This window comes from Mustela nivalis (assembly GCF_964662115.1).
Source record: "Mustela nivalis genome assembly, chromosome: 7".
NCBI lineage: Eukaryota > Metazoa > Chordata > Mammalia > Carnivora > Mustelidae > Mustela > Mustela nivalis.
The window spans coordinates 108,378,542-108,390,862 of NC_139026.1; the positions used below are offsets into that span (position 1 = coordinate 108,378,542).

The 12,321-nt window shown below is 35.8% G+C and overlaps 1 protein-coding gene across 22 annotated transcripts in view; it reads left to right on the top strand.

The window, feature by feature from the left end:
• Positions 1-12,321, top strand: part of WNK1 (WNK lysine deficient protein kinase 1) — a 143,072-nt gene that overhangs the window by 50,534 nt on the left and 80,217 nt on the right. For all 22 annotated transcript variants that reach the window (XM_082738001.1, XM_082737986.1, XM_082738003.1 and 19 more), the window contains one exon: positions 10,007-10,179. In XM_082738001.1, coding sequence (XP_082594127.1) covers positions 10,007-10,179 — 173 coding nt within the window. The remainder of the gene's footprint in view (positions 1-10,006; positions 10,180-12,321) is intronic.

Consider the following 12,321-nt stretch of genomic DNA (forward strand, 5'->3'; position numbering starts at 1 on the left):
TAAAGGACAGTCAGGGGAGGTGTCCCTAAGGAAATGAACTGATCTTTGAAGGATGACTGTGCATTAACTAGGTTAAAAAAAAAAAAAAAAAAAGTTTTTAGAAGGGTGTCCTAGATACAGAGGAAACTGAGTGTATGAAAGACCTGTATGGGAAGAAGCATAACATGCTTAAAAGGTTAGATAAGAAATTAGGCTTGAAGAGTGGGCAAGGATGGTATTATGTGAGACCTTTTAGGTCACAGTGATTTTCCCCTTTGTCCTAAAGGCTGTAGAAAGTTATTAAACAATTTAAACAGTATCATGACATACAATATTTCATTGAGTCTAAAACTCTAGTAGTGGGACACATTCTAATTTCAGAAATAAGAAAAAATGTGAAAATGGTATTTCTAAAAATTATATAGAATTGATTAAATTGGCACTAAAAACATTCTGGCTATAGATGGACAAAATGGAGAACAGATTATATAAGGGTAAGATTAGATTGGGAAACGATTTAGTAGGTTTCAGAAGAGATCATCCTGGCTTGAAATAAGATGGTGGTAGTAGAGAAAAATAACAGTAAATTACTTTGAGTTTCAGCAGAAAATTTGGCAAGCCTTGTTTTTTTTTAGATTCTATTTATTTATCGGTAAGAAAGAGGGAGATAGAGCACAAGCAGGGAGAGTGGCAGGCAGAAGGAGAAGCAGGCTCTCCGCTGAGTAAGGACTTGATTTCAGGACCCTAGGATCATGACCTGAGCAGATGCTTAACTGATTGAACCACCTAGGTGTCCCAAGCCTTGTGTACTTTTAAACATTATTGAAACTTTGAATTGTAGATATAATAGAACTGTCTTTAGATTTTAAATACAATTAAATTTTAAGTACCAATTAGAGTGACTTGTGTTAGTGTCGTATTTCACATCTAGTTTGTTTAAAATTACCTATCAGTTTAGAGAAGACACTTCACAATTGAAGATTCAGTATGTCTTTTAAACTGTGTAAAGATTTTGTGAAAGCCCTATACAGAGAATTATTCAGACTTAAAATTAACTTCCTATTTGTACTACAGTGATTATATTTACATAATTTATATTTAAGCTATTACTCTTAAGCAGTATTCTCCCTTATCCATATTCCAAGTTTTGGCTACTGTGGTGTAAGTGATATATTTCCTAGGAGTTCCAAACTATGGGTGAATAAAATTTAAGTAAAATAAGTTGAAGTTTCAAAGCTCACTGTTATTAAGTTTGAATCTTCTCGACCCCAATCTATAGCCTACATTTCCAAGTTTTACTTTAGAACTTTTTACAGATCTTTGTGGTCTTAAGCATTTCAAGTATTCTGTGTCCACAACTGTGGGTACTTTCACACCCATGATCTCATTTAATTCTTAAGAGTATCCTGCTGATAGGGTTTCTTCTTTTCTTACATGATTAACTCTAGCTTATACACAATCATGTACACAGAATTGGGTCTTTCGTAATATACTCTCAGAGTACCCAGTTTTTTTCTCTTCATCATACATAATAAAATTAATGCCTCTGCCTCCTACACTATAAAGTCTATATAGCAGGACCTTTGTCCCTGATGTTGATTATATCCTGTTGTCTGATCCAGGGTACTCAAATCATTTGTTAAAATTAAGCAAGCATTTATGAAGATGTAGAGTAATTGCTAAAAACAAAAATGGATGTTGCATGCTACAGAAGATAAGATTACTCATTAAGGGCGCTCCTGGGTGGTGCAGTCAGTTGAGCCTCCGAATATTGGTTTCAACTCTGGTTATGATCTTATGGTTGGGAGATCAAGCTCCCCAGGGGCTCCTGCGCCCCTGTGCCCTCCTGTTCCCCACTTGCTTTCTCTTTTTTTTTTTAAGATTTTATTTATTTATTTGACAGGCAGAGATCACAAGTAGGCAGAGAGGCAGGCAGAGAGAGAGAAGCAGGCTCCCTGCTGAGCAGAGAGCCTGATGCGGGGCTCGATCCTAGGACCCTGGCACCGTGACCTGAGCTGAAGGCAGAGGCTTTAACCCACTGAGCCACCCAGGTGCTCCAAAAGGAAGGATTTTTTTTTTTTTAAGATTTTATTTATTTATTTGACAGAGATCACAAGTAGGCAGTGAGGCAGGCAGAGAGAGAGAGAGGAGGAGGAAGAAACAGGCTCCCTGCAGAGCAGAGAGCCCAATGTGGGGCTCTATCCCAGGACCCTGGGATCATGACCTGAGCTGAAGGCAGAGGCTTTAACCCACTTGAGCCACCCCGGTGCCACCACTTGCTCTCTTTAAGTAAATCTTTCAAAAAACCACTTATCAAGACCATCAAGAAAGACAGACTATATATATTAAAATATAAAAAATAAATGTCTTCGGGCGCCTGGGTGGCTCAGCGGGTTAAAGCTTCTGCCTTAGGCTCTGGACATGATCCCAGGGTCCTGGGATCGAGCCCCACATTGGGCTCTCTGCTCAGCAGGGAGCCTGCTTCCTCCTCTATGCCTGCCTCTCTGCTTACTTGTGATCTCTGTCTGTCAAATAAATAAATAAAATCTTTTTTTTTTTTAAAGTGTCTTAATTGTAGCTAGAACATGATTCATTTGGCTCATGTGATTTCTGTCTTCTGATTGTTTTGAGACTGGAGTAGCTTCACAATTTCTTTAAAATGTCTTCTTAATTCAACTATAGTGAGGTTTAGTCATGTATAAGGGAGTCAATAAGTGATCTAGATTTTTCTTCTGTTTTCTGTATAAATTTTCCTTAAATGAGGAACATTTAGGAATGAATGTATGGTAAATAAGATTTTTTGTATTTTGGGAAGGGTGCCTGGGCAGTGCAGTCAGTTAGGTGTCCGACTCTTGGTTTCACCTCAGATTGTGATCTCAAGGTCATGACCCCTGTCAGGCTCCATGCTCAGTGTGGAGTCTGCTTAAGACTCTCTCTCCCTCCCCTGTAAAATAAACAAATCTTTAACCAGCTGAGCCACCCAGGTGCCCCAAAATAAACAAAATCTTTAAAAAAAAAAATATATATATATATATATATTTTAAGATTTGTTTATATATTTTTATATACACACGTGTGTGTGTTTGTGTGTTTATTTATTTATTTATTTATGTAGGGAGACCCTACTGTAGGTTGATAAATGGAAAATCAAACTGAAAACTCTTCCCACTGTAAAACACCAGATATTTTGAAAATTTTTATTAAAAGAACAATAAAAACCATCCTTTTAAGTATAAGCTTGTAGGAATGTGAGGATAATCTCCAAGGTCTAAAAACTAAGAAGAAACAAAAATCCAGAGTGGGAGAAGTGTGAACTGACACGATGAGAACTTTTCTGGGACAGTTGCCAATCTTGTTAATAACTAAGAGGCATGGTTTTACCATATATCTAATGATAGATGAAGTCTCAAGCCCAAGCAGGTAGTGGAATTGAGATGCAGTAAAGTTGTTCCTTGAAGAGAGCTACACCATTAATGAAAATACAGACTAGAGAAAAAATCCACTTCTTTTTCTTTCTTTTCTTTTTTTTTAAGATTTTTTTTTTATTCATTTAGAGAGAGACAGAGCACAAACTAGGGGAGAGGCAGACGGGAAGAACCAAACTCCCAGCTGAGCTTGATCATGGGGCTCTATCCCAAGAAAAGACAAGCTTCTTCAGGTCAGGTGAAAGAAAAGTTTACCCTGGAAACTTATAAACAAGGACCTGTATTCACACAGGTGATTTTGATTTTGAGCTGATTGCATGGAGTTAATGGCCAAGGCTAGTAATATCCTTAGGGCAGTAGACCTAAACAAACTTCAGACCATCTACAGGGATACACACCTGTAACTGAGGATATTCCAACAGTCAAATCACCGTTTAAGATAACCATTTTATTCAGTATTCTGAATCACATGAAGAAACAAACCACCACAAGTGAACCAAAACAGTAGGTAAAATTAAAGCCCCAGTAACTCAGATAAAAGTCGTATTGAATTGAGCCTTTAAAGGGAAGTTATTTTAAAAAGTTGAAGGACTAAAAACATCAAGTTAGTGTTAGAAAGGGGTAGTGAATGACTGATTTAATAAAGACCTGGAAAGAGATTCAAGAAATGAAAATGCAAAGAAAAAAAAAGAAAGAAAGAAAATGCATTGTGATTAAAAACTGACAAATGGTACTTTCCTCAGGTATCTGCCTTTAAATATTTTGACTTTATCTTTTCACTGTCTGTTCTCTCCAGAACAGGAACTTTTTAGGAGGATAATTCAGGACAAAATAGCTCTGCTGCCATGGATCGGAGTCTCAGTGGACTTGTGGATAATTGTAGCATCTAGTTGAGAGTGGGAATAGAAGTGATTAAGGGCAGTGAAAAGGGGCCTTTATGGAACTTTGAGAGGAGCCAAGCTTGCAGTGATAATTTGGAGGTGGAGCAGGACTCTGGAACAGAGGAAATTCCAAGGAAGGTGCTGAGAAAACTTAATGGTCATGAAGCAGGGAATGTGGGGAGGTTAAAGGGGTTCTTTCCAAGTTGAGCTACCAGTTATCATGTCTCATTCAAAACCCATGTGTTAGAGTTGCCACTGAATGGGGAGGGCAAATCTTTTCCCCAGGTATTAGGCCTGGTGAAATGGCAGCAGAATTCCTTCCCCAGTGAAGCCATTAGTTAAGTGCCCAGCCTTTTTGTTCTTTTTTCCCTCCTAGCTTTGTTTATGATGTTAGGAGAGTAGGGACGGGAGTGGTGACCGAGTTCCTTTTATCACACCCTTTGATGGGTGCCTTTGGTGACAGACTAACAATTTTATTTTCTTTGCGGATGTCCAAATATATGCCCTCTTACCTTTATACCTAGCTTCCAAGACTTGTATGGTCAGTTGGAAGTGTTCATCTGGTTTGTGTTCATTCATCTCTTATTTCTGGAACAGGGACTGAGGCTTGGCCACATGTCTTCTGCATCCCTTCTTCCTTTGGAGTTTAAAGTTTGATTAATTTAAAAGAGTTAATAAGCAGTTTAGATATAATGACTCAAGAGAGACTTAGGGAACAAGAAGGTAGATCTGAGAACATTGCCCAGAAGGTATAAGAAATGGAAAATGAGAGATAAGTTAAGATAGGAGGGATAGAGCTATGTTGTGTGCGCACACACACACACACACACACACGTACATACACCTTCACACATAACACAAATAAATCTTACAAAGAAGAGAAAGGGAAATAGGAAGAGGCAGTAATCCAAGAGATAATAATTGAGAATTCTCCTGACTTGAAGACAAATACTGGAAACTTTTGGCTTAGAAACACAGTTATTATAAATACATAAAATTAAAAAAAAATAAATACATAAAATTTATGTATAAATACATAAAAACTAGGTGCATGGTATTTTATGTTTATGTATAAACCTTTGTATAAACATTTATGTATAAACAAATATGTATTTATGTTTATGTATAAATACATAAAACTAGGTGCATGGTACTGAAAGTGCAGAGCACAATTTTTTAAAAATAGTCTTTAGAACAACTGGAGAAAATTCAGATAAATTTACAAAGGAAGACATTTATACTGACAGCTGTAGTAGACACCAGAACACCACAAAACAATATCTTGAAAATGCTGAAAGAAAAATAAGCTAGCCTGGATTTCCACGTCTATCTAAACTATCACTCAAGAGTGATGATGAACATCTCAAACAACCTAGGATTATACCACTAATGGAACGTTTACTAAAAGAATTCTGAAAAACATTTTACAGAAAAAGAAAAATGAACCGAGATAAAGAGAACAGGGAGCAAAATAGAAGGGTGAACAAAAAGATATGTGGGTATATATAAGTAAGCAAATACTGCTAAATAACAATTATAATGTTATCTAAAGGAGTAACAGGACAAGAGGGAGCTAAAGTAGTAGGAAAAATAATGTATAAGATGGGGAGGGGATGATGAGAATAGTGATTTTTTTTTTTTTTAGTGGCATGTAAATTTACAGTAAATTCTTTAAAATTAATTTATACCGCTTGGGAAAAAATGTTGAACAGATTATCTATATAGTCTCTATAGCATTACAAATTATATGCCTTTAGTTAAAATTCTTGATAATATTCTGATAGTTTTAGTTGGCTTATGCTGTAATTTCTACATTATAGAAATAACAGTCTTCTTGCTAGAAAAAAATAACCAAGATAATTTAGAAAATAAAGTTGAGGAAGGGTTATAGGAACTGGTTCTACCAAGAATGAATTATTTTAAAACTATAGCAGCTAAGAAACTGTGGTATTAGTGCAGAATAGACAGACCATTGGAATAGAATATAGAATCAAGAAATAAAATTACACTTACATGGAAAGGATGGATCATTCATCAAATGGTATTAAGTTATTGGTTGATAAAGAAAAACAAAACAGCCAATCCTCCTTTTATCCAGCCAAATAAATTCCTCAGTAATAAATTCCCTAGTGTGGCAAACAAAACATACATATTTTAAAAAGGAAAGGAAAAGGTATGTCCTCAGTGTCTTGAAGAATTACTGAAGAGATAAAGCCCACCTACCTACCATAAAGTAGAAGATTAATTGAACTGCAGTGAAATAAAAACATCAAAATCAGAAGACATCCTAAGCAAAGTGAAATTACGAACCACACATTGAGAAGACATTTGTAACATAAAATTAATAAAAGATTTGTATGCAGAATATATTGAGAACTCCTACAAAGAAGGAAAACAAATGATATGATTCGGCATCTCACAGAAGAAGAAACTCAAGTAGTCTACAAAGAAAATAAAAACTTTTTCTCATTCTTGCCTCTAAAAATGTAAATTAAAAAACAGGATATGAGTTTACACCCATCACATTGATAAAAGTTAATGTCTGGTAATACCATACTGGTGACCATGTTTAGCAATGGAAACCTTCATACAATGCTATTAAGAGAGTATGTTGGTATAGTCCCCTTGAAAAGCAGTTTGTTGGTAGCTATGAAAATTGAAGGTGTGGAGTGCCTGGGTGGCTCAGTTGGTTAAGCATCTGCCTTTGGCTCGGGGCATGATATCAGGGTCTTGGGATCAAGCCCCGCATTGGGCTCCCTGCTGAGCAGGGAGCCTCCTTCTCCCTCTCCCATTCCTTCTACTTGTGATCTCTCTTTCTCTGTCAAATAAAATCTTAGAAAGAAAGAAGGAAAGAATGAATGAATATTGGAAGTGCCTATTTCTTATGATTAAGTAATTCAAGACATGATCCTAATAGATGTTTAGTGTTTTTTGTGCCTCATGTCTCTTTTGAAGGCTAGAATAGTATTTTAAGTTTATATGGTAAAATACATAGGATTATAAGGAGACTAATTGTACTAAAATAGTTATAAAAATTTTTAAAGTTGTGTTATAGTGAGCATTGTTAGTGTATACTAATCAGATCAACTGAAAGATCTCATTGTCAATTTCAAACTAATGATTAATGTAAATGATATTTTGAGGTAATCTATAACCACTGTTAAGAGATATCAAAATAGGGCGCCTGGGTGGCTCAGTGGGTTGGGCCGCTGCCTTCGGCTCAGGTCATGATCTCAGGGTCCTGGGATCGAGTCCCGCATCGGGCTCTCTGCTCAGTGGGGAGCCTGCTTCCTCCCCTCTCTCTCTCTGCCTGCCTCTCTGCCTACTTGTGATCTCTCTCTGTCAAATAAATAAATAAAAATCTAAAAAAAAAAAAAAGAGATATCAAAATATCTAGGGCTGTTGGTGACAAAAATCACAGGATTACTGAATACTCTCAGGTATATATATTATTTATAATTGATATATGGGCTTATTTCTAGACTTCCAATGCTATTCCTTTGGTCTACCTATCTGTCCTCATGCCAGTACACACTGTTTTGATTACTTTAGCTTTGTAATAAGTTAAGAGCCTGTTTCCTAGAGACACATGTAAATGTATAGCCAAGGAGATTAATATTGTAATACCACTGCAATATTATAGTAGCAAAAAATGGGGACTAGCCTAAAGATTAATCAATAGAAGATGATATAAATTATGATATATTTAGGTAACAGGTAACTGTGTAACAGTGATGATGAACAAAGCCAAGTTATAATAATATGGTAGATACCTTGTAGTGCCTGGTATATCATCACAGGTGATCTCAAACAATACTGAGTAAAAAAAACAAGTTTTTAAAGAAAACATACTCTAGGGGAGCCTGGGTAGCTCAGTGGAGTTAAAGCCTCTGCCTTCAGCTCAGGTCATGATCCCAGGGTCCTGGAATGGAGCTCCACATCAGGCTCTCTGCTCAGCAGGGAGTCTGCTTCCTCTTCTCTCTCTCTCTCTCTCTCTGCCTGCCTCTCTGCCCACTTGTGATCTCTGTCAAAAAAAAAAAAAATCTTAAAAAAATAAAGAAAACATACTGTGTACATTTTATGAAATTTTAAAATGTTAACAAAAAGTATAAAAACCTTTATAGGAAGTGGTATGTCCAAATTCAGTCTAGTAGTTATTCAGGGGTAAGGAGTAGTGATGGGAAGGACAATCCTGTTACATAGGGGGCTTTTAATTATGTCTATGTTTATTTAACTGTGTAATGGACACATTACTTTATTGTATGCCTGGAATCTTTTGTTAAAATATGTATTGCTTGATTTGACAGAATATTAGTGTGACAGAGATAGTTTTAATTGTAATATACAGAATAATTCAGAGTATGTGTATATGGGACCTTGTCAAGGGAGGATCAACAAATTAAGTGCTTTGCCCTAGTTCATCTCAGAAACATCACATCACCTATGAAGTGCCAGGTGCTTTAAATGTGATGAAAGCATACCTAGTAGATTATTTAATATTTTCTTAAAGAGGGCGCCTGGGTGGCTCAGTGGGTTAAGCCGCTGCCTTCGGCTCAGGTCATGATCTCAGGGTCCTGGGATCGAGTCCCACATCGGGCTCTCTGCTCAGCAGGGGGCCTGCTTCCCTTCCTCTCTCTCTGTGATCTCTTCCCTTCCTCTCTCCTACTGTGATCTCTCTCTGTCAAATAAATAAATAAAATCTTTAAAAAAATACATTTTCTTAAAGAAAATTCTAATCAAAGCAAAGACAGAATTAGAATTTACATTTAGATCTTTTTGGCTCCCAAAATCTCATACTTGTTCCATGTTATTAAATTGCATATACTGCATAGCAATAAATCATTATTTTAGAAGTGGTAAATTAACTATAGCCACAAAATGATATTGTATTTGAGGAACATGTTAACATAAAGACATTGAAATAATTTCAAGCACATTATAATCCAGTTTTCTTAAGTATACTTTACCCTGTTCTCACAGTCATGAAAGGCTGAAGAATTATTAGTTACTAGTAACTTTAATGTTAAAGCATTCCTGATTTAAACATTATCGATCATTGTAATTTAGTACACGTTTGGCATTTGAACTTATTTTTGTGGGGTTTTTTCTTTGTTTTTCCCCCATTTAAAAAAAATTAACAATTAATATATTACTTGTTTCAGGGGTGCTGGTCTGTATTTCATCAGTCTTACACAATTCACAGCAGGTACCATATAGCATATACCCTCCCTAGTGTCCATCACCCAGCCACCGCATCCCTCCTACTCTCCTCCACTCCAGCAACCCTCAGGTTGTTTCCTGAGATTAAGAATCTCTCATGGTTTGTCTCCCTCTCTGGTTTTGTTCCATTTCCTTTTTTCCTCTCTTCCCCCATGATCCTCTGTGTTTTTCTCAAATTCCACATATCAGTGAGATCATATGATAATTGTCTTTTTCTGACTTATTTCACTTAGCATAATACCCTCTCATTCCATCCACATCATTGCAAATGGCAAGATTTCATTTTTTGGTGGTTTTTTTCCCCCCCTATTTAAACTATTTTATTTTTACTTAAATATAATTAGCATATAGTGCTATATTAGTTTCAACTGTGCAGTATGATTCAGCAGTTCTATACATTTCTTATCAAGATAAGTGTACTCTTAACAGCATTTAAATTTGACTGTGTGACTTGGTATTCTGTTATTTTAAACCACATTTTGTTTTGGTTCATGATTTTAGGATCGAAAATTAACAAAGTCTGAGAGGCAGAGATTTAAAGAAGAGGCTGAAATGTTAAAGGGTCTTCAGCATCCCAATATTGTTCGATTCTATGATTCCTGGGAGTCCACAGTAAAAGGGAAGAAGTGCATTGTTTTGGTGACTGAACTTATGACATCTGGAACACTTAAAACGTAAGTCTATCAATGTTATAAAAATTGACCAAGAAGTTTGAAAGAACTTGAATTTTCTCATGTCATATTTTATCAGTCCTGCCTTTCTTGCCAAGCATACCAAGGAGGGAACAATCCCTCCACCTCTTGGTAGGACATTTTCCTGCCCACTAAGTCCTCTGGTGTATAAAATAATTTGATAATTATTTAATGGTAATATTAAAATAAGTTATTACAGAATAAACCTAGTTATTTTAAATCATGTTGATTTTGCACTTCTAAAATTGAGCAGCAGCTGAGGGATCATGAAATCATATGACAATGTGGCCCTCTAGTGGTTTAAATGAGGTTGAAGCTTATTTACTTTCTCCATTTACTTTATCACCTTGTATTGGACAGTTTCTGCTGCATCTGTGCAACTATTATTATATCAGATTCAAATGGTACTGTGACAGTTATTGCTAGATAAATACATTTGCCTTAGTATCAGAAATTAAAGCCGAGGGGCGCCTGGGTGGCTCAGTGGGTTAAGCCACTGCCTTCGGCTCAGGTCATGATCTCAGGGTCCTGGGATCGAGTCCAGCATCGGGCTCTCTGCTCAGCAGGGAGCCTGCTTCCTCCTCTCTCTCTGCCTGCCTCTCTGCCTACTTGTGATCTCTCTATCAAATAAATAAATAAAATCTTTTAAAAACAAAGAAAGAAATTAAAGCCGAAATAGCTAGACTCATCATTTCTTTCACGAAAGCAGGTCAAATGCAGAAATTTCTTGTTCTTCATTTGAACAATTCCTAACAAGGTATTCCCTTTCCCTAAAAGAGTTTTAAAGTAGGAATGGGAGTTTGCCTTTGGAATCCCAGGTCTCTCAGATTACATGTACTCAGAGAGGAAACTACAGTGAGAAAACTACAGTTAACCCTGAACAATGTGAGAGTTAGGGACAGTTGACCCTCCATGTAGTTGAAAATCCAAGTTTAACTTTTGAATCCCTCAGACTTAATTACTTAGTAGCCTACTGTTGACTAAAAGCCTTACTGATAACATAAATGGTCGATTAACACCTATTTGCATATTATATGTATTATAGACTATTTTTATAGTAAAGTAAGCTAGAGAAAATAAAATCATTAGAGAATACATTTACAGTACTATACTATAAAAAGTCTGCATGTAAGTAAATCTATACAGTTCAAACCGATGTTGTTCCAGGGTCAAATGGAGTATAAATTATATGGTTTAAATTTTTTATTGTGGAGGAATTGGACCTTTAAAAATTGTATCTTTTTTAAGGTACACTTTCTTTAGTTAATATTACTGAGCTAATTCATCCCAGATATTTGAAACAGTTTTGTATCTTTTGGATGTAATGATTTGCATGTGCTCTTGGATGCTCAAGATTAACATATTGAAAAGCCAACAGATTATTTCCCTCCTGCAAATTCTGGTTTCCCCACTCAGCTTCTCCAATACTTATGGTAACACCTTTATCCTCATCATCCAAGTTGCTTGTTAATATATCTCTTTCTTCCATTAGATTGTACTCTCTAGCACTATGCCTGAAATTTAAAAACTGTTTGAATGAATTAAAGAAAATTGTGGTTATTAGTTATGTGTATATCTGTACCTTGAGGTTCTTCTCACCAGTTTAGGTACTTTAGTGGGCTGTCAATAATCTGTTCAGGCATACCCTATAAGAGTATCCTCTGACATTTGTTTTAAGTTTGTTTTTATTTGTTTTTAAAAGTTTATTGAGAGACTTTGGGTTAACATAGTAGGCTAAGCTTCTGTGGAATTGACCCTCAGTTGGTAGAACACACAACTCTTGATCTCGGGATCATGAGTTATAGCCCAATGCTGGGTATAGGCATTACTTTAAAATAAGTTCAGATGTAATAAGATCCAAAGAACTTTTAGAAATAAGAATAAATCCTTTAAAAAAAATCCTTAAAATTAAAACTTCATTGATTAGGTTAAACAGCAGACTAAATTGAACTAAAAAGGATAAATATGAATATCAGAAAGCAAAAAAAACATGAGACATGGAGTGAAAAGACATTAATTATCATTCTAGAAGGCAAGAATCAAGAGAATAAGGAAGGACTTGAGGACGTGTATTTAGTTCTCAGCAAATAGATTCACTTTTAAAAACTTTTTTAGAATTTATTT